General features: G+C 37.6%; 1 protein-coding gene across 8 annotated transcripts in view; it reads right to left on the bottom strand.

Moving 5' to 3' along the window:
* The window catches only part of TENM2 (teneurin transmembrane protein 2), a 1,060,439-nt gene that overhangs the window by 878,403 nt on the left and 158,767 nt on the right, over positions 1-23,269 (bottom strand). For 2 of the 8 annotated variants that reach the window (XM_068980696.1, XM_068980697.1), the window contains exon 3: positions 2,563-2,571. The exons of the other annotated variants lie outside the window; for them this stretch is intronic. In XM_068980696.1, coding sequence (XP_068836797.1) covers positions 2,563-2,571 — 9 coding nt within the window. The remainder of the gene's footprint in view (positions 1-2,562; positions 2,572-23,269) is intronic. 8 annotated transcript variants of the gene reach the window in all.

Here is a 23,269-nt window from a genome sequence, read left to right as displayed (position 1 = left end):
TTGGGACTCTATTAATTCAATTTAGTCTTTTCTGCTATGTCTATCAGACATTGTGGAACTATGAGACTAGATATGAGTGTGAAGAGTTTTGCTGTGCCTTTCCAAAAACCAACTGCTCTTAGAGCAGCAGGGTTGTCTTGTGATGGCAGAAAGTGGGAAGTAATGTTCTTGGGCCACATAGGAAGATGGCTGCAGGGCAGTTAGGAATGTAGGAGGAAGAACTCCGCGGTGTCTGAACACTGAAATGTCCAGCTATCTTCAGGGACCTGTCACAGCCAGGCAAAGGGAACCATATGGGTAAGTTGAGCCTCACCTCTTCTTCAAGGATAGGGGTTAGATGTGAAATCAGTCATCATTCGATCTTTTCTTTCTTAAAGATCACATTTGGATCAATATCATCAAGAATCAGAATCTTTATTTAGTCATGCTGCCTGGACATTCATGGGCTTTGGATTAAGACAGATGTAATAAACTCCAGCTTTGTCATTCAGCAGCTCTGTGACTTTGGGCATGCTCCTTTCCCATGCTGACCCTCACCTGTCCATCAGAATAGTAACACTTTCACAGGGTGGTTGTGACGTCCAAGTAGCAAGTGCTTAGAGCAAAGTAAGAACTCAGCTCATGCTTCTCCATTTCCCCATCTCTTCTCGTCTAACACGAGGACAAAAAATGCTTCAAGAGAAAGTGTGAGCTTATTTTTTTTTTAATTGAACAAAATGAGATACATTCACCTTTATAAACTTCTCATATCATTCTGTAACCCAGCTTCATGCAAAGAGCCATATTAGAATCCTTAACTAAGCAGACACATAAACATTTACCAAACCAGAGTGCTGGTTCTGAGAGGGAGTGCCTAACTTTGAATATGCCTGCAACTAACATCAGAGAGAACCTGCACGTGAGACCACCTGCCACTTAAAGCACCTACAGTAATGTGTGATCAGCCAAACGAAACAGATGAGAGACATGGGGAGATCTGGGTTTTAAAATATTAAAATAAGTTAAAATATTTAAAAACCTTTTAAATATTTTAAAACATTCCCCCCCCCCCATGATAACCACGTCAATGTAACATGGCAAGATTGAGACACATTTTTGGTGGGGGTGAGGGTGGGGGTGGTCATGGATCATAAGTTAGACTCAACTGTAGGTACTATGCATGTGGTTATCTGAATTAAATTTGAATAGTTCAGTACACTTCCAGTAAATGCATAGCTATGTGGGTTTTTTTTTTTTTTCAGAGAATTTACTCAGAAAGAAATGAGTCTCTTGCTAACACTAATAAAAGGGATTTGAAACTGAAATGTTATCCAATCTTTTCCTACAAGGGCGATTGACCATAATCTCCTATAAGTTAATACAGTCAGGCCTGTTGTGAAGAAACAGGGTCTGTCTTCAATTTTTGCAGAGCAGGTTTACAAATGATTTGGTCTCCTACACTAAGGTAGGCATATTTATGGCTTCTCATCCTAATGTTATAATGAAAATGGGTTCAATTCAAAGGCTTCTATCAATAATACTGGATAAAGGGAAACATAAAAAAATACCTAATATGGTATTCATGATACAGGCTCACACTGGCAATTCATCACTAAAGGTTTTTACTTGTTTTTCCTTCTAACTGCTGTAAAAACTGTGTATCCAGATAGATGATTAGATTGCAACAGATGTTAACTTCTGTATTACTCATCTATAGAAAGAGGGTATATACTTGTTAAAGATACATTTTCCAGGAATATGAGGTTGCAGATGACATTAAGGTTTAGCTGCTTAGCCCTGCAGTAATCTCTCTTTTTATTTTTAAAGTTTAATTGAAGTACAGTTGAGTTACAATGCTGTGTTATTTTCAGCAAATTAATTGTTAAATTCAGCAAATTTTCAGTTACAATGCTGTGTTAATTTCAACATGCTGTGTTGTACAGCAAAGTGATTTAGTTACGTATATATATATCACATTCTTTTTCATATTATTTTCCAATATGGTTTATCATGAGATATTGAATATAGTTCCCTGTGCTATACAGTAGGACCTTGTTGTTTTTCCTTTCAATATATCGCGGTTTGTATCTGCTAATCTCAAGCTCCTAATCTGTCCCTCCTTCATCCTCCCACCACCACAAGTCTATTCTCTTGTCTGTGAATTTGTTTCTGTTTCTGCAGTAGTCTCCTAATGGGATGGGAAAAAAAGAAAACAATGCTCTTGCTAAGGTACTTTTTCTCCAGATCACTTGTGCTTTTCCGTGTGGCTTAAACTCTTCACTGCTTTCTGAGCAAGTCTCCCAAGATAAAAATATTACTTTGAGTCAGGAATGAAATCACATACTGTAAAGGTAAAGAAAATGGTCCTTAATTTCCCCTGGGGCAGTCCTGAACTTCATTTATCCAACAGTGAGTTGGGACAGCTCCCTGGGATTTTATGTATAGTCATCTTCATCCTTCCTACTTGAAATGTCTGTGAGATCCAAACCTAGAACTTTCACATGCCCGCCCACCTCCTTGGTTGGTTGGTTGTATGGGCTCAGTTCTTTCCAACTCTTTGTGACCCCAGGGGCTGTAGCCCACCAGGCTCCTCTGTCCATGGAATTCTCTAGGCAAGAATATTGGAGTGGGTTGCCATTGCCTACTCCAGGGGATCTTCCTGACCCAGGGATCAAACCTGCGTTCCTCGCCTCTCCTGCATTGCCAGGTGGATTCTTTAGCAACTGTGCCGTGTGGGAAGCCCACTTCCTTACCACCACAATAAACATTCTAGATTCATGCTTTATATTTTTTCTTCTATGAAATACAGCTCTTTCATCTTTTAATAATTGGGAAAGGAACTAAACTACAAACACTCTTAAGATGTTGAAATGAAACCAATAAACTATGTATCAAATTAAATCCTTTTTAAGATCAAGAATACTCATACTTTAATGAAAAGACATTCACTTGCCTTTGAGCTCAAAATGGTTGCCCTGGAGTAAACATATCCTCTGGGCAAATACTAGCCAGTTAACAGTGGGTAGTCTAGAATGACATAAAAACTTTGGTTGGAGTTCTGATTCTGTTCTCTGTCATCTTAATGACACTGGGCTAGTTTCTCTTATTCTCTGAAATATGTTTTCCTTATCTGTAAAATGAGGATAAAAACAAGAGAAGCATCTTATGTAACTAGTATGATGCTTAAGTAAATTCACCCATGTGAAAGGGCTTATCAAGCTGCTTGGTACACAGCATATCATCAATGAATGTTCACTGTTATTATCAGTAGTAGGGATGCACACATGCTTATGTATGCAGTCCTCCCAGTAATGCTGAGAAGGAGAGCCTTAAGATGCATGGATCTGCACAAATTAAACTCGAAAATATGATTTGTTCTTTCACCGTTTCTCTTGCTTCTTTCTGGATTTCCATGAAAAACTAGCACCTTATGGTTTTATTATTTTTGGCTCTATGGGGAATAAGGAGTTCACTGCATTCATTATTTAATTCAGTACCCTATGGACCATATTCATCTGAAGAAAATCCAAGGAAGGAGTGTGTACTTGTGTATGTATGTTTGCATGTTTGTGTATCTGCATGTGTGAAAGTGACCTACCAATGGATTCTGAAACTTGACTGTCATATCTGTCTCTTGAAGATTTACTGCTTTGGGGCTCTGTAGCTTATTTCTATCTCTAACTTACAACTATTAAGCTTTTCACAGGCCATTAATCACTCAGAGCTGTTAAGCTTAAATTCATCTCAAGTATATTATAAAATATTACATGATCAATAGGTAATATGTATCTGAAATTACCAAGAATTAATTTCAAGAGTTAACTAGAAGTCAATACCTAGAGTTAACTTATAGATGTAACAATAAACAAAATAAAATTCATAAATTAGAATATTACTAGATATAGTTAAATTAATTTCTACCTTATAGTAGACATTTGTTTATGCTTTAGATGTTTATCTATCTGGCCTAAAAACTTTGCTACTGATTTTGGTAGACTTTATTTGAGATATAAATATGGCACATGCAATGTAAGTATCGTGTATTTTTCTAAAATATTTTGAGTGCCTATCTATGTAGATATGGTGCTAAATAATCAGAGTTCAGGGCAGTATAATGTCTCTTATAAATATTAAATAAAATATCTAGGAAAAGCTCAGTATGCTGGAAAGCAACCAAGATGTTGGCATCACAATGTGACACCATTCCCCAATGAAAGTGCATTTTAGTAGGTACGCCTATGAATCTTCAAATTTGTTGGGGGCTGCACAGTTAATTGCTAGACAAACATCGAAGAAGCAGGCTATCTCTTGAAGCCATCTAGTACATGGATCTCAAGGAAGGATTCTGATAATGGAGCTTCTGTAAAGGAAAGAGTCTGTTTATTTTATTCCCTTCCAAATATGGGAAATCCGGTGGTAAAGAATCTTCCTGCAATGCAGGAATCTCTGGGTTGGGAAGATCCACTGGAGAAGGGAATGGCAACCCACTCCAGTATTCTTGCCTGGAGAATTCCATGGATAGAGAAGCCTCGTGAGCTACATTCCATGGGGTCACAGAGTCAGACGTGACTGAGTGACTAACAAATATGGGAGAAAAAGAATAATATCCTTGAAGGGACTCCAAGAATCCCCAAAAGAACATTAAAAAAGACTTTCTGGACTTCTATCAATCCAAACATCTATCAATGTATTTCTTAAAAATATCTGAATATGAGCTAAAAATTTTATACTCCCTGAATAAAAATAAAAGAAAAACAAAGAGAGAGAGAGTGCTAAGATACTACTGTGAGCCCGGAAACACTGCACTTAGTCTAGGCTTTCTTCCCACCAAAAGTGTATTATGCTTACGTGGGTTGAAACAAAGGCAGGGTATACAGTTTCACTGCAAGTGCATAAACAACTGCAGTTTATTTCAACAGTGTGAGTTGCACAAATCACACAATCCTGGTTATGTATTTGAAAACCAAACGTATATTAAGATAAAAGAAGTCCCCTGAAGGTCCAGCCAGGAGGCAAATAAAGTATACATCTTAGCCAACTGAAAAGCAGTCAGTTTTTTTTTTTTTAAAAAAAAAACATGCTTTTTTGGTGGTTTAGGGAAATTGACATTGTCTTTTTTAGTGTTTTACAGAGGCATTTATTTTTAGTTATACAGCTGAAACTCTCCAGTCCAATGAACTGTGGCTGGCTGTGGTGGATTCAGCAGAAGGGAAAAAAAAAGACACTGCCATTAGTTCTAAAAATATCAGTGACATGTCAGGGTCATCATCTCTATGCTAAGAACTATGGCAAGTTAGATAGAGATGAACTTATGTCTTTCACACTCAGCATCTTGAGTGCAAAAAAATTTTAAAAGAACCTTCCACAGTTTTTAAGTTGAATATGCATCTCAATTCAAGACCTAAAAACAAGTATACCTACAGCAAACAGTATAACTGCAAAATTGGTGGGAGATGGCTCATATCTGTAACAGACAGTATCTTATTAATATCTATGTGTGTGTGCTATTCGCTCAGTCATGTTTGACTCCTTGCGACCCCAAAGACTGTAGCCCGCCAGGGTCCTCTGTCCATGGAATTCTCCAGGCAAGAATACTGGAGTGAGTTATCATTCCATTCTCTAGGGGATCCTCCTGACCACAGGGATCAAACCCAGGTCTCCTGCATTTCAGGTAGATTCTTTACCATCTGAGCCACCAGGGAAGCTCCATTAACGTCTATAATATAATGAATAATGGTGTACATATTGTAGACATCATAATAGGGTATTACAGATATTATCTTATATACACTGGATAATATCTCATAGAGGCTGGATATGACATTGCATTGAGGGAGCTTCAAGAATAGGATTTCAGGCTGCATCAGGTTTGAACTAGATCTGCAACGTGGGATCAATCACTTAAGCTGTCTGGACTGCAGTTTCTTCAACTTTGAGCTGAGACAATGACTCCTTTGAAAATTCCACGCTTTGGAAATGGGGAAAAGGCTATATGTTAAAATGTTTGTCCTATTTTCCATGAGAGATCCAGAAGTTTAAAAATGTAATATAAAAATGCCTATTTATATAACAAATGCTTATATACATAAAATGTTTGAAGAAAAAACGTGTTTGTCTTTACATCTAGTGATATGAAGAGTGGGGGCCTATCTAGTTTGTAAACTCTAAACCAGAGGTAAGAAAATACTTAGGGAGTTTTTATTTTTGGGTGACACTGGCTATGTTCTCAGTGTTTTTACCAGTTTATGTGACTGATTAAAAAGGAAAGTTTGCCACCTTGCAGCCTTTAGGATGATTACTGTTAACAACAATGGAAAATAACAAATATTGATAAGGATGTAGATAAATTGGAACCCTTATACACTGTTGGTGGAAATGTAAAATGATGCAGCCACTATGAAAACAGAATGGTGGTTCCCCACAAAATTAAAAATATAATTTTCATGTGATTCAGCAATTCCACTTGCAGGTATATATAAGGTAGAATTGAAAGCAGAGCCTCAAACTGATACTTGTTCATTTTCACGTTCACAGTAGCATTATGCATGACAGCCCAAAGGTAGAAGCAACCCAAGTGTCCATCAAATGGGGACTAGGTAAATAAAATGTGGGACGTACATACAATAGAACACCATGCAGACTTCACAAGGAAGGAAAACGTGACATAAGCTACAAGATGAACTTTCTAGAAATTATGCTAAATGAAATAAACCAGACACAAAAGGGCAGATACTGCATGATTTCAAATATATGAGGCACCTGAATCAGTCAAGTTCATAGAAACAGAAAGCAGAACAATAGTTCTAAGGGTGTGGGAGAGGGGAGTTGGGAGTTACTGTTTAATGGGTAGTGTTTCCCAAGGGATACAGGTGAGAAGAGCTCCGAAGGTGGATGGCAGTAATAGCTGCACTTTGTGTGAAGGTATTAATCTCACTAAAGGGCGCACTTAAGAACAGTTAAGGCTGTCAGTTGGATATTATGCATATTACCCCATGATAAAAATCAGTGAATGAAAATGTGACTTGAAGCTGCATGTATTGTTGGTTTTTAAGGTGTAGACAGTATTTCATAGTGGATGAGAGGACAGATTCTGAAACTTGATGGCCTGCCCTTGAGTTCTGGCTCCATGTTTCACTCCCAGGGCCCTACGTTGGGTCAGTTGTGTAAACCCTTTGTGACTCCTTTTTCTCACCTATGAATTGAGGATCACGACAGTACTTTCTCCATAGAATTGTTATGAAGCTGACATGTGGATATAGTACAGCATTTAGGAAGCTGGCAAATAGGAAGCACGATATAAATGTTTCCTCTTATTATTCTTGGTGCTTTCACTATTAATAAAATTCTGTTGCAGTGTCTCCTTTTGTATATGATGTCAGCTTTATCTTCTTAGAGATAGCAATGAAATCCTTTTAACTTGCTTGACAGTTTGAAATAGCTCATAATTTTAACTAAAACGTTGATTGCTCTGAAATGAGGAGGAAAATTAGAATATTTTCTTATTTGATCTTCTTACTGCAGTAAACAATATTTCTTTTATAATATTTTAAAAGTTTGGAAAGGCGAAGGGTCATTACAGAAGACTAATACTTTGACCTGTGCGGCCTGAAGAAGTGATGCTCTCACCAAGCCTAAGACAATCTGCATAATGATACATCACATGAAGCAAAAAAGAAAAAAAAAAAAAACTAGCTGCCTTAGCTGTGCTATGTTTCATCAATGAACACATTTGAAAATCTTGGTATTATTCACATGTGTATGTTTAGAAAATATCTTGCCTGAAAGTTTCTTGGAAAATAGGAAATTTTCCTGTGACTTAAGGAGAGGTACTGGGTTTCTGTGGCAGCTCAGATAGTAAAGAATCTGCCTGCAATATGGGAGACCTGGGTTCAATCCTTGGGTCAGGGAAAATACCCTGGAGAAGGACATGGCTACCCACTCCAGTGTTCTTGCCTGGAGAATGGACAGAGGAGCTTGTGGGTTACAGTTCATGGGGTCGCAAAGAGTCGGACACAACTGAGTGATTAATATTTAACGAGAGGTATTACACTACACTAACTCTATGAAAAGTCTCTAAAGTGATTACTTATTGGTTTGACAAAAAAAAAAAAAGAAAAATGTGATGTCTTTTTTTCTGGAAGGGTGGGGATGTCTATGTTATAAAATGGACTGTTTTCAAGGTTGCTGAAGCTAGGGCTGTTTCTAAAAGGACTTAACCATTGTGCATGATGTTTGGGAAGGTGGAGAACAGCCTTTAAAAGCAGGAGCCAAATAAATTTTAATTGTCTAAATCTCATAAATTTTCACCTGTGCAATAAAGTTCCATACTTTTTTGAGTGATTGGTGTGCTAATACCAGAACCACTTCCTAACATAACTGAGGTGTTCTGCTTCTTCAGAACTTTAGAGTTAACTGATGGGACAATGAAGAGAAAAGTGAAATTTCCAAGATGGCTCTGAGGCTAAGGAGGAAAGGAGTTATTAAAATCACTCTTACATTTTGGCCTAAGAGAGGCCTATGAGAAGAAACCATATGCTTCTAAACACAACCGGAATGCCAGAGCAGACAGAGGAATCCTTGCTCCTGTACTTAGCTCTGGTAATGGTCTTCTCTCAGGGAGCAGCCTCAGAATCCACTGCAGGTTTCTCAGAGATGTGGCGTGACTTATGAATGTGGATATTCATATGTTGGTGAATATATACCTTTAATATTATCTGTCTGAACCTGATGAACAGATGGCATAAATGAAAATCAGCTTACCAGAAATAATTATACAAAATGAAAATTAGATGGATGAAACCTAAAATTTGATGCTTTTTATATTAAGTCAAAATTAGAAATAGATAAGCTCATTTATGTAGCTAATAAATTGAAAGCAGAACATCCATCTTGTGTAAAAAGGAATACTCTGAAATGGAAATTAATATCCTAGTGCATAAACACTTTGAAGCCCAGTTACCTCTATCTAGTCTACATTTTGTCTGAAAATAATGTTTTTACTAAACAGCACAGTAAAACCTCTAGAACAAAGGCAGAGGACATAAAAAACACAAATATGTGGTATGTGTGTGTATGTGTCTGTGTGTATTCAAGACAATTAGAAATGTACTTAGTAAAAATTACAGAGTTGAAAAAGAAAAACAGGTCAGATTTAGTTCAGTTTGATTTATCAGTGGTTATTAGGCACCTACTACGTGGGCTACAGTCTACGGGGTCACAGAGTTGGACACGACTGAGCGAGTTCACTTCACTTCACTTCAAGTATATATTCTATACTGGTAAAGTTATAGAAGAAACCACAAAGATCATTATCTACTTGAAGAATTAAGCTCTCCTTCCTTTCCTCAAGATGCTCAAAGTGGTCTGAGGTCCCCATTTGACTAGAATGTAACTAAGCAACAAGAGACAGTGGAGTATCTCTTTCAAGAGAATGCCCAACTCCACACAGCCAACTTTAAGACTTCAGCATTGTCAACGAAAGAATGAATACCTTGTCTTCACCGAGCTCAGAGATCAACGTGGCATCTACTAAAGAAGTGCTCCCTAAAATTTAGGGTACAGTAGTTCCTCCTAAGGACAGCCAATGAGAAAAAGTAAGTCCACTCCATAGTCATTCCAAATTCATGATCCAGTTCTTCTTTAGGGACAAGAAATTGGTGCCTTCTCATCATATTGCTACCAGAAACACTCTATATTATTTTATGAAGAATCTATGAAATTGATTTGTGATAAACGCCGGTTAGAAGTCAAGGTGCAGCTAAGAGTAGCTGTGTGTCTTTTGAGAAAAGGTCATGGCCGTTGCATACAAATCAGCTTGAAAACCATAATCACCCTTGAATAATCTCTTGGGTCAATGACAACTTAAAAGCTGTATAAACACAAGGAGATTTGGGGAGACACAGAACAATCTTTAAAAGCAAGCATCAAATGAACCTGAATTATCAAAGATAACTGGGACAGCAGATTCAGTTAACGTCTTTATCAACTAAAATTAATGTACTGACAAATTAAAAGCAACAGTGAATTACATGCATTCCATATCTGGCATAGACATCAACTGGTAAAAAATAAAAAGAAGATGGATAATGAAATGTTTTATTTTAATGTTCCCAAGAGATACATTTGAAAAATATACACATATATCTGCAACATGGGGATAAGCCACGCTTATGACACTTAGAAATGAAGCATTTCAACATACAGCCTTTTTCAAGAAATTTGATAGTTTGGATTGAGAAGAGATACCTGTTTCAAAAAAGAGCTATATTTTCGTTTCAAAGCTCAGAACAAAACTCAAGTGATGACTTGTATGTTTTGAGTTTGACTACGTAGAAATTCCTTTGTTGTGGTGTTTACTCAGTGAACAAGGAACTCTGTATAATAGGGAATTTCTTTGGCTTCTTGGAAGAAAGGATGTGACATTAACAGATCCATGTCACAATTGGAAGAATGGCATGAATATAGGAAGAAGAAATAAACTTGAGTTAGAAAGATCAGAAGGTGAGCTACTGATTAATCTATGATCATACATCGCTGTGCTTCACACTCCCGTGGGTCAAAAATACAAATTCTGTTTTCTAGAGGGAAACAACTGCAGCTGACCTATGTACACTTCTCCTACCCTTTCTTTTATTTCTTATAGTAGCATTCCTATTTTCAATGAAGAAGTAGCCCTTCTCCAACTTTAGACCACACGGTTTGGGAGGGAAAATTACATTGCAGATTCCTGTCATGGATCTATAATCAGACCTGAATGATTATGATGATAGCAATTCAGGGATGAAACTACCAAAAACCAGGCCAGTCACAGTGCCAGGACTTTTGCTGGAACTATCATAGAATATGGGCTTCCCCTGTGACTCAGCATTTAGGAACCAGTCTGACATTGCGGGAGACGTGGATCTGATTCTTGTGTTGAGAAGATCCTCTGGAAGAGAAAAATGGCAGCCCACTCCAGTATTCTTGACTGGAGAAACCCATGGACAGAGGAGCATTGCGGGCTATAGTCCATGGGGTTGCAAAAGAGTCCAGTGACTTAGCATCTAAACAATAACAACAATGGTAGAATATAGGTCTGATGTTACTCTTAGTCAAAATTCCAGGAGAAGCTGGTCTGATTAAGAGTAACTCTGAAGGAAACAGAATTAATGGTTAAGGGAGCGGGCAGGTAGGGAAAAGTAGCGGGTGGGAGGAGAGGGAGAGGAAAAGAAAGAATGAGAGGAAGAGAGATTTCTAGTGTCATTGTTCTTTGAACACTGGTATTCAGCCATGCCTGAAGCCATCCATATTCACTCCTTGATCTTCCTAATTACCCGAGCCAACACATTCCCTTTCATGTTTATGCTGGTTTGAACTGCAGTTCCTCTCATTTGAAAGCACAAACTTCAGGTTTGCCAGTGAGTACTGTGCCTGCTGGAAAGAAAAGAGAATGCTCCTACCCCACCCGCTTTCCAAGAGCAAATTCTGTGCTCATATTACCGAAGGATGACTCAAGGGCACTACACTTACCTCTCTGCCACTCCTTTAATATACCTTTCTTGGTGGTCCCCTGTGACCCTGTAATATGATTATAGACACTGATGATTTACAAGAACTGAAAATTCAATTGGAATGATTCAAAGTGACTTTGATAAACTATGATCTGGGGGACATGCGTATTCTTGAAATACACATTTTCATTGATCACCTGTGTCCCTAAGCAGTGAAAAGATGGCAAATAATAAAGCTTAAAACTATTGCAGACAGGGATGGAGGAAGACTTAAAATATGTTAGCAATTGGCTGGAACATGATTTACCTACTGAATATTCCAAAATGAATCTGAGTTCCTCTAGACCAAAAAGATCCATTTCCCTTTCAAATTTTATACAAAAGCAAAGCGAATGCTTAGATGAGTGGACAGCTGAACTGAGTTTGATGTTTTTGCCGAGGCTCCATTTACAGTTCATGACTCTAGTCCCTGAATTATCCATCTTTTGATCCTGAATTAATGGTAGATTTGGATGTTAGGGCCTGTTCTCTCCCCAGCCTATAAACTACATGAGGATAAAAAAGATAGAAGCAAGCTTGGTTGGCCTCTAATTTAATGACTTCCCTTAGAAAAAAAGAAACTAAGGTTTAGAAGGTTCAATATGATTTGTCTAAAGTTACACAAGCAGTTAATGACAGAGTCATTCTGAAGTTTCCTTTTATTTTATAACAGAATTCAAAGACCTTCAGAATGTGGTTACATTATCAAGGGATAAAAGATAGTGTTGCCTTTTTTTAACTCAAACAGTAGTAACTGGGCATGTTTAACCATTTCTTTCTTCAATTAGAGGTGGAAGATGGGTTTTCTGAGACAAAAAGAGTGGGCCATTTCAAGAAAACAAATGCATGAGAGTCTCTACATGAACTGGAAAGGTTTTAAGACTCTATTTAAAAAAAAAAAAATGATTTAACCTGGTGTTCCCAGTTTCTATTTTACCCAGTTATATAAGGAATAGAAGCTTCCAAAGGCAGTTACAATATATTGTCAAATTCCCTCTCTGGGCTGTTTCCAATTTCTCATCCCACTTCTCCTGTGCTATCTCTCTTCCTCCATCCATGGAAATCTGACATGCTGTTAGAAAGCTCGCTTTCTCATTCAGCTCCCCCCTCATCTATAGAAATTCATTTACATTTCCATTGCTGCCATATTGGTCTCTGATAATAAGAATCTGAACTTAATGTCAGTGAATTTGACTTCATACCAGCACAGATGCCTTAAACGAAATAGATCCATGCATCAGGGTTCAAAGTAACATGGGCAGACATTATGAATAAGGTATATGCCTATTCTCCCTACCAGTACCCAAGATAGCCCATTTTTATCACATGCCTATTGTTACTGATATAGTAGAAAACCACAGACTCATTTTAGCCACAAACCGGCTTTGTCACCCTGGGTTACCTATATCTTTCCTCTAGGTTTCTGTTCCCAACTATAAGAGAATAAATTTAATTGAACATTGATTTACTCATAAATCTGAGAAACACTCCATGAATTCCTACTGTGTCCTAGGCCTGTATAATTCACTGGTGAGAAGATAAGAGAGCCATAACGGGTCTTTCCCTCATAGAACCTTCCAGCCTAGGACCAGATTAATCTTGCATTTTCAATGCATGTGTGCTTATAAAAAGTCAACTCTTTAGAAAATTTGACCAAAAAAATTAAAAAAATGTCCATCACTTTACTCAGAAGCTAGAAGCAACCACATAACTGACTTGAGCTGATGTTATCAATTCTGTTAGATGGCTTATTAAACCTAAGCTTAATTTTTTTCATAAGTCATTATCATATCTGTTCAAAGAACTCTGTGGATAGTTTTGTGCTCCGATTTAATTCTTAAGTCATAGAAAAAGTCATCATTCTGCCTCCCCAAATTCTGAGAAAACCTTCACCAATTGCAGCCTTGCACTTGTTATCTGGTACCTGTTCCCAAAAGCACCCTTGAGAAAAGCAATATCATCCTACAGGCCTCAGACAAGTATGGAAGTTGAAGGGGAAAAGCATAGCAGGATGGGTACTGGGAACTGGGCTATTCTTTTTGGTTTCTCTTATTTCAACACAGAATCCCTAACTCCAGAGCCTGGTCTTCACAGAGATAAAACACATGTTCATAATCATTAGGGGAGGAAGATCCTGAAAGCAGAGGCGCAGGTACCCGAATCATGAAGACAAAGACCTTTTGCATAATTTCCGATCGTTCCTTCCTGGCACCACACTGTCTAGTCATACAAAGCTGTAATTGAAACCATGTGGTGTGTGCACGGGGCTCATTATAGCCTCTTCCAGAGTCATCTCGTGGCCGGGTCCTGTGGGGAGTCTCTGACAGTCCTGGGGTCAAGATACTGTCGCTTAAATACGAGAAACAACACATGAACTTGCCTCCTCAGGGAAAACAAAACTGATCTGAACTGAGTGTGTGCCAATAAATACTTCTGTTCTCAAGTACATGTTTATGATTTTATGACATCTTCTATAGGAGAGGAGTACATTTTATGAAACAGTTTAGCAATTCGTTTTCTAATATAAAAGGCAGCAGTTATCACAACCCTTGAAACAGTGCCTTTTAAAACTAAAAAAATTGGAAACTGTATATTCTTGCAAAGTATTACATTAACCACGGATATCAACACATTAAAGAGTCAGAACAGTGAAATATGAATGTGATATTAATAGTAATACCCCACAGAGAAACATCCTTAGTTTTTGACTAATAAGTCATACCACCCATTAAGGTATCTAATTTAGCACAGAGTGAAAGTCGTGAAAACTAAAGTGAGTTAATGCCGATGGCAAATGAGGGGAAAGTTGAGAATGTACATTTTGATTTGAACCTGAGCCCCCCATGTGAGCTGAGATCACTTGCCACCCACTGGTACTTCCTTTCCTTCCTAATGTGCCCAGCATCAGCTGTTTATTACAAGTCACCAACTCAGAAGAATCTATAGACCTCAGAATCTAAGTACAGCCATACGGAAAGTCAAAGAACAGCTTATGGTTCTGAGAGTCTAGCAAGACTCCGTCCACCTCTCATAGACTCTGGAAATATTTATTTGCACCAAATAAAAGACATAATTCTTGGTGCAAGGAAAATAACAGGAAGTCAGGCAAGGTCCTGGCTCTTGTGGGACTTATATTCTAGCAGCAGGGAGGTCATTAACAGGTAAGGAAACAAGATACATTTTGAAAATAATGAGCTATACGGAAAAGAAAGCAGGAAGATATGATTGCCTGTGGTAAGGGAAAAGAAAGTGAGAAAGAGAGATATGGGTGTTTGTTCAATGATAATAAAACAGGCCTTGGGAAAATCCAGGAAGAGTGTTCCAGTCATAGGGAAAAGCAAGGACAGAATCTTCTGAGCTAAAAACGAGAGGGCATTTTTTGAGGAAAATTGAAAAACTTATACATATAGTTTTTAAAGAGTGATCAAAGAGGAGGTATAGTAGTTGAAATGAGGGAAGTAGGCAGAAGACAGAGCATTAAGATATTTGAGAGCTACATGAACTGTTTTTAATATCCATCCATCTGTCCGTCCATCCAAACATGCTTTATATTAGACAAAGAGAATTTGTTTTTTTTTTTCTTAATGAAAATGTTCAACCCAGTGTGCATCTGAAATTACAAAGTACCAAAATATAGAAGAATGCAATTACATACACAGAACCACACACACACACTTACCCACATAACTTTAGTGTGTGTGGATTTAGTCACAATGTAGCCAGGCTTGGTTGCTTCTGCAATCCAGAAGGTAACCTTTACTCCTGTGAAGGTACTCTGTCTTCAGAGGGCCTGGAGCCACCACATGTGGGAGCCTGGGAGGGTCCACCCACCCTTACCTCCCTCTCACCATAAATCCTCATTATCACCTTGTCAGCACTGGAGTCTCTTAACCTCTTCAGGGCCCAGGATGACAGGCAGGATCTGCTTATTAATTTTCCAATGCTCAATTTCATTGTGTCTGAAATACCAGACTCTATTTTTCTCATTCCAAGGCCCAATGCTAAGTACTCCAGTAAAAGCAGTGAGCAAATACTATAGCGCTGTCTACACTTGTCAGCTTTGCTCTGTCTATATCCTTCAGCTTTCATATCCAAATTGGCCACATTACAATTTTACTTGGGAGATTAATTTTAAAATGTTTATTTTCCTCTGACCCAACTTTGTTTATAGTGTAGCTTTAAAAATATTTATAAATGCCTATTGGATAAGAAGGTGCAAATAAATTCTTTCACAGGCTAAGTACAATGTAGAGGATACATACGAAAGTAAAGTATGTATTCACAAATGGTGGGCTTTTGTTTTTGTTTTTTGCATTGTTCTGTTACTTAGATTAGTCTAAGAACCACAATAACTTGGTTAAAAAATCTTCTGATTGTTCTTTAGCTTCCAAACTCAGGCAAGTTTATTATCTTGCATCATAAACTGAAATTAAAGAATTCTAGTTCCCATTTATTTGTGCATGTAAACTTTCTTGGTATGTTTCTGCAAAACCAGTTTCTTTGATAATAAATGCATTTAATTTTCCTTCTAACATGGTATGGATTGCTCCCTGGTGCTATGTGTTGGCTGACAGCATCAACTTTTGCACATCCCTAATCAAATTTTGTCTAACAAAAAGCTGAACTAAGCATATTTATTTTCCTATTTATAGCAGCACATGCTTACATAACATATGAGCTAGTAAGATTTTTTTTTAAACCGATCCAAATCTTCAAATGCATTCATTATGTTTAGTTTAAATAAAAGCTATGTTCTCCCATTAAAAAGAGTATTAAACACAATTGGAGACAGACAGAAGCATATTGCTTCTCTTCCAACCAGTATAATTGCTGTGTTCATCCACAATAAAACAGAACAGTGGGCAGGAATTTATTGCTCCTGGGGAAAATTTGCCTCTCCACCCTCCCCATTTGCACGATCGCCCTGGCACGACCCACCTCTCACGTGGTGCACAGTGTCTTTGGTAGCACTAGTACAGTAATGAATTATTACAATGCAGCCGGCTGGGCTGGGGTGGGGGCGCACCATTGTGCTGCATAGAGGCAGCGATTTCGCCGTATCAATAATTCTGCCTGCCACTGGGAACCACTGTAGCTGAAACAGATGTTTCATGTTGATAAGTGGGGACTGGGAAAGGAATTTTTATCCCACTGTTCATTTTTCTCTATTTCCACTCCCTATACCTGGCAGCAGCTCCTCCAGTACAGCTGTCTCTTGCAAGCCAATCTGTTCAATCCAGGCTCCTAGGTCTCATTTCATAAATCAAACTCGGCCCCGGACAAGCCACCATCTCAGAGTACCCTTGCCGCTTTCCTCAGTGGAAATGCCACCGTCACAATGAGAGACTCTGGGCCAACTGCGCTTAGACTAGTGTATTGTCACAATTCATTAAAGAAAGACAGCCTGGACAGGGCTATTCTGTATTAACTCTGGTATTCTGCATTAACTGTTTCAGAGATGGAGAGTCACATATGTGGCATTTTGCACTAGGCATTCACCTTCAGATGAAGCATTTGGGAGGAAGCCCAGAATTTCTGTGGGGAAGCAGTTTCCTGAGATTCCGGTGGGGTCAGGTACTACTGCTCATGTTTGCAAAGCATTCCCTGCTCCTCTTTGACTGGATATAAAACTTTACAGGCTAAGCCTTGGGTCAGAGATGCTGGTTCAACTCTGGGTTGTAACAGTTTAGTAGCTTGATGAGGATCAGGGAGATGTTAGTTAAATTAACAAGGAAAAAAAATTACTCAAGTTCAAACTATTTTAACACATTTTAACACAGATGAATTTAAATGCAGTTTCAATTTATGTTAATAACTAAGTACATATCGTGTAGTAATTAAAACACCTACCATTTATTAAGTACCTATTATGGGCCAGGGATAGTGCTGATTTTTAACCATATGTTGCTTTAATCTGCACATAATCTCTGGAGTGGGATTTGCTCTCTTCATTCCATAAAATAGGAAATTAGAGAGGTTCTGAGGCTGACGTAAAGCTTTAAAACCAGGACTAACAAGTTCTAAATATCTCATTTCTATCTATTTGTTAATTCGAATCCTGTGTGTGTGTGTGTTTTAAAGATTGAGATAGGGTGAGAATATTAAGATGATTGCTGTATTACCAAAGTTAGACACTAAATGGATATCAATTCTCCCCAAACTTTAGGTGTTCACTGCATAATTCATACATTATTCTGCGCTTGAAGATAGTCACAAGAAAACACTGAGAAACGGTTAGTGATAACAGTTCAGGCAAGAGGCAACTAGGAGAAGGTAGGTTTTCCGATATCATGAAACACCGCTAGTGGAAAGTGAAATATCAGTTCCAACTCATATATTTAGAATGGTATAAGAAATTAACACACTTTGGCCCAGGAGATGTGTGGATGGAGTTTTAAATGATAAATTTTCCAAATTGGAAAGAGGTGGAGTGTGTCAATCAATGCCAAACAGAGAAACTAGGGCGAACAGCCACTGTGTATATTTGCATATCTCTTCCAGGCTTTAGAGGTAGGGCACCCAGAGGAAGGGCTGAAGAGGACCATTAGAATACTTCTCTGGCTCGTCCTAAGAGATCCAGTCAACAGATGACAAAGGGAATAGATGGTCCCTAAATTCTTAAAGTCTAAGAGATTAAAAACAAAAAGAAAGAAAAAGAAACCTTGGCCAAAAGCAGAATTCAAACTGTTTACATTTTTTTCTCATTCCAACTCAAATCACTTGTATTTCGGTATCAGCCATTTATTAACATTGCCAACAAGTGGTTTCAGGAAAACCAGAAACTGCACTCCCATTGCTCAGCTTATCACTAGACCAACAGCTGAAGAGGTCCACCAACCCCAGGGAAGATTAAGTGTTTCACCAAGCATTATTATTTACAAGGATACCATTTAGCCACCACGATTAGCATGAACATAAGCACCAAGAAGAAATCAGGCCAGACTGAACAGACTGCAGTCAAGAGTCCTAAAATGAAATGGCTTCTCTCCATGTTTCTTTCTGCTCCATTTGTGGTGTCCAGACAAGGGATGGTGTGGGCAGCCACCCCATGGAGTAAGCAACGTCAAAGCCAAAATTCTCGTTCCCTGATCCAGGCAAGCAAAGTATGAGGGGTTGTAAAACTATGGAGTTTTGATCTCTGAAGACCTAGGATCAATTCTGCCCTTGCCACATTCTGGCTGCATGATTCTAAGTTGGTGACCCCTCCCTTCATGTTTTTTCATGTGTAAAATGGGGATGATAAGACCAACCCTGCAGGGTTGCTGGGGGCACAGAATGAATTTACATTAAGTCCCCTTTACAATAGCTTTTAGTTATTTGCTACTGAGTTATTCCTGGTCCCTACCTCTCTCTTGGATAGAATTGCTTTGAAATAATTTGCGTTTAATTTGTTTCCACTCCTGGGATGTACACTAACTGACAGCAGAAACAACTTCGCTACTGTGCTTGTGTCCAATATATCTGCCCAGAACTAGGACAAAGCCTGCTTAGTGTTTCCAGAGTGCATAAACAAATGAATGGCTTACATCTGTCTCTTATGAGGAGGTCTCAGGACAATCCATCTGTTAATATTGGTATTATTTATTTACACTCTAAATTGGAAAATTTGGGGACATCTAAAGATGCTTTTGTCTACTATTACTAGTTCTACTTTTAACATTACTAGAATAAGCAGATGATACTGATGGAACCCTATATACCAGGACTTTGTAAAGTGCTTTATGTATGGGACTTCCCTTGTGGTCCACTGGCTAAGAATCTGCCTTCCAATGCAGGCGACATGGGTTTGATCCCAGGTTGGGGAACTAAGATTGCACATGCTATGTGGCATCTAAGCCTATGCTGCAACTACTGAGCCCTTGCACTGCAACAAAGACGCAGTGGAAGTAAAACAAACAAACCAACCCAGTGCTTTGTGTATAGTACCTCTTAATTCTTTCCCCAACCCTCTAAGGTGGGTGTCATTATTACATACACTTTTCCAAGTGGGCATAGAGAAATTGAGCCTGTGATCACTTGAATATCAATAAGGAAAAATATGTATGATTCAATGTTCACACTGAGTCTGATAACACTGATATTGTGGCTGTTTTTCTAGGCACACACTTTCAGTACAATAACTTGTTTTAATATTTGCCCAAATGTTCATTTTATGTAAAGTGAAAAATCTCAGTTCACTGAGATTTACCTAGCACCAGGTATTTTGGTTATAGATTAGAAAAAACAAGGAGTTTGTCTCCTATTTGCTGGTCAGAATAAATATAGTATGTTCTCTGAATAAAATTACTGCAAACCACATGACAGGAAGCAGTGGAAGCTGGAGAGGTGCAGCTTTTAGGAGAGAAATCTGGTTTTGTGTATTTAGGGTCAGCAACCTACTTCTGGGTGAGTTCTTTCTCTACGTGAGGTGTAAGTTGGGATGCTTCTTTTAACTTGCATTTCTTTGAGGTGTGATTACTTCTGTTTTTATTTTAGGTATTTGCTAAACGTAGTTTCTGATTTTTCTCCAGACATTTCATTAGTTTTATATTGAAACTTGATTGTCCCCAAATGTCTGATTTTTCTTCATTGAGAGCCTATTCATTTGTTACATATGAAAGTCACCAGTATAATTTTTTACCATGGCAGGGATCAGGACAATGTGTGTTTTGTGTGTGTATGTACATATGTATGACTTCGAGACAAGTCTACTGCACACTGGATGTATAGAAATACTAAAAAAAATACTATAAGATGCTTAATACTTTAATAATGGTTTGACTATGCTGTTAAAATTTGAGGCTGCCAGTATTTTCTTGCATAAGATTTCTTGAAACTGCCTCATTTATCTACCACCATAATGCCAATCACTATGAATTGAGGAAATATAAAATGCTAGCTATTAATCATTTACTTGCCAATGAATATGCTAATATTTAATGCTATTTTAAGTAAGTCTTCTTGAACATAATGAATTAACTTACTGGGAAAAAATGACAGATGTTTTGAGCAATCAAAAGACAGATTTTTTATCATAAAACATTACAAAAATGCATAAACCATAATTTAGAGGTCTTTTTTTAAACTTTTAAAAGTTAGACTTACTACATATAATAAGCTCCTTAGTTCAAGTTAAAGGAGATACTCTTTTACAAGTTTACTAGAAAATAATAGCAAGCAAAACACATTGTTTAAATTAGTGCTTTCCACCAGTTAAGATGTTTTTCAGAAGTACTGTACTATAATCCTCACCTGTTTTTATGACAAACAAAAATTGTTTTATCAACAAAAGTTCATTGTAAACTTCCCACCATTATAATCCACCTGCTAAGAGATTTATTCAAAGTCCTTTAAATGTTTTGAAGTAATATAAACATAGGATCCAGGTATCTATTCACAATAGATAGATCTATTCAAACTTTCAGAATCTAAAATAAAATAATATGAACACGTATCAGATCACGTATATAGAAGACCATGGGTTAGTAGGACTTTACTGTAAGGGGCCAGGTCGCCAATAATTTAGACTTTGTGTCAGATGGCCTCACAGTTGAAACTTTTCAACTTTGCCTTTGTAGGGCCAGCAGCCATAAATACCTAAACAAGCAGGGTTTTCTTAGTAATCCTGATAAAACTCTACTGACAAAGAGAAATTTAGGTTTGGATTTGACATCCAGGTGAAAATTTCCTGACCACTGCTAGACTGGCATCCCCAGGTCCACACGGAAGTCACTCATTATTGCATGGGCATGCACTTTCTTGGGTTCCATTCTTTCAAAATGAGAACAGATGGAGAAAATGTCATGTTATTGAAATGCCCTGACCATTTGAAAGACTTTCACAGCATTACAAACCTTACCATCATCTTTTTCTTGATCCAAACAGCCAAGTTTCAAAGGTTGTCAAGCAGTGTGACCTTTCGCGCATTTGCAAAGTTTTATGTACACAGCAACTTCATTTTCAGCCCAGAAAACATAATGTTTCCTAAATCATTCCTATATAAGCAAGTTGCACAACTCCAAACCAAGATTCCTGAATAATCTGGGTAGGATTCTTGCACCTTCATAACCAGCCAATGATAAACTCAACAGAGATGCTTATACAAATGACAGGACCCTGGCACTAAGAAGTTTAGAAGTGAGATCACTCAATGAAATTTGACCATGTTATGCAATTTCTGTTTTTACCCATCTAATAATTCCAAGACATAGGTAAATAATGCTATTTAAGAAAAATGCCACAAAGATCTCATTTCTCTAATACAAATTAAGTTCTTTCAAAATCATTATTGTTTTAGAAACTTAACTCACTCATTATAGATTAAATAAAATAAAACCAAGAAATGCTAGTAAAATAATTTTTCTAATAAAATTGGCAGATAAAAGTTGAACTTTCATAAAATCTGTAGTATCAAGTATTGGTAAGATTGGAGGGAAATATTGGAGGGAAATTTCTTACACTATTGACAGAAGCTTGAGGGATACAGCTACTTTGTGGGCAAACTAGACAATATTTGGGGCTTCCCTGGTGGCTCAGATAGCAAAGAATCTGCCTGCAGGTTTAATCTCCGGGTCAGGATGATCCCCTGGCAAAGGGAATGGCCACCCACTCCAATATTCTTGCCTGGGAATTCCATGGACAGAGGAGACTGGTTGGCTACAGTCCAGGGTCACAAAGAGTCAGAAATGACTGAGTGACTTTCACTTTCAGACAATATTAAAATTAAAAATGGATATCCTTTTAATCTAGCAAATCCATTTCTAGTGATCAACCAATGGAGAGCCATTCACACCTATGTAAGGATGCTTATCATATCATTTTGTGTACCACAAAATATTATAAATAATATGAACATTAGTAAATGGTCAAATAAATGATTCATTCATTTAATATAATGCTATAAACATTTGAAAGGAATGAAACCTAGTTACGTATTGACACACATGGCACCATCTCAGAAAACATCAGTGGGTGAAGAAAACAAGGAAAAAGTGATAGAAATTTATAAAGATAATCACCTATAGGGAAGTGGGTTAAGGGTTTGGGTTTCCACATGTAGGATTTTCAGAGTGGAAGAATTGTTTAATAACATTGAGGGTTTTTTTTTTTTTTGAGAAGAATATGTTCTTTTCCATTATTTTCTCCTTTAGTATAACTAAATTTTTGTAACAAACATCTGAGGCCCAGAAAGCGTAAGAGATTGACCCAAGGACGTGTGTCAAGTAAATGGCAGAGAACGCATATGATTCTAGAGAAACTCACCAAATGATGCTCCAGCTACGACCCTGCTCTGTAGCTATAACTCTCTCCCAAAAGAAAACAGAATAACTTTCCTCAACTACCTTACCCATTTTCACAAGAAAATCACACAGTTTTATTCTCATAAGGGCAAAAAGAAAATTATTATCCAGTAAAACACACACACACACAAAACTGTTCATTAGAGAAAGGCTTCCCACACCCTTTACCACTATAACATATGAAAGGTAGAAATCATTTTTCTCCTTCCTGTTTCTACCTGAGAAGAAGGGTTAAGACCATATCCCAGAACTATTTATCAGTAAGAGCAATTTATTGGTTGATGAACTAGGGAACAAAATTACTTTGTACTTGATTTTTCTCATTAGGATTTGATAAAAAGGAACCTATAGAGCCCAGCTGATACATGTGTAGAAAAACAGCTGAAAAATTATATTTAAGGAAGTGCATAATAGAATGTAGAAAACATACAATAATATTTTATACTTATTTGGATGATTGAGTTTCAAAAACATCCATAGAGC

Source organism: Capricornis sumatraensis, chromosome 9 (genome assembly GCF_032405125.1).
Source record: "Capricornis sumatraensis isolate serow.1 chromosome 9, serow.2, whole genome shotgun sequence".
Classification (NCBI taxonomy): Eukaryota; Metazoa; Chordata; class Mammalia; order Artiodactyla; family Bovidae; genus Capricornis; species Capricornis sumatraensis.
Note: the sequence above shows the minus strand (reverse complement) of the source record. Positions and strands in the feature narration are given on the sequence as shown.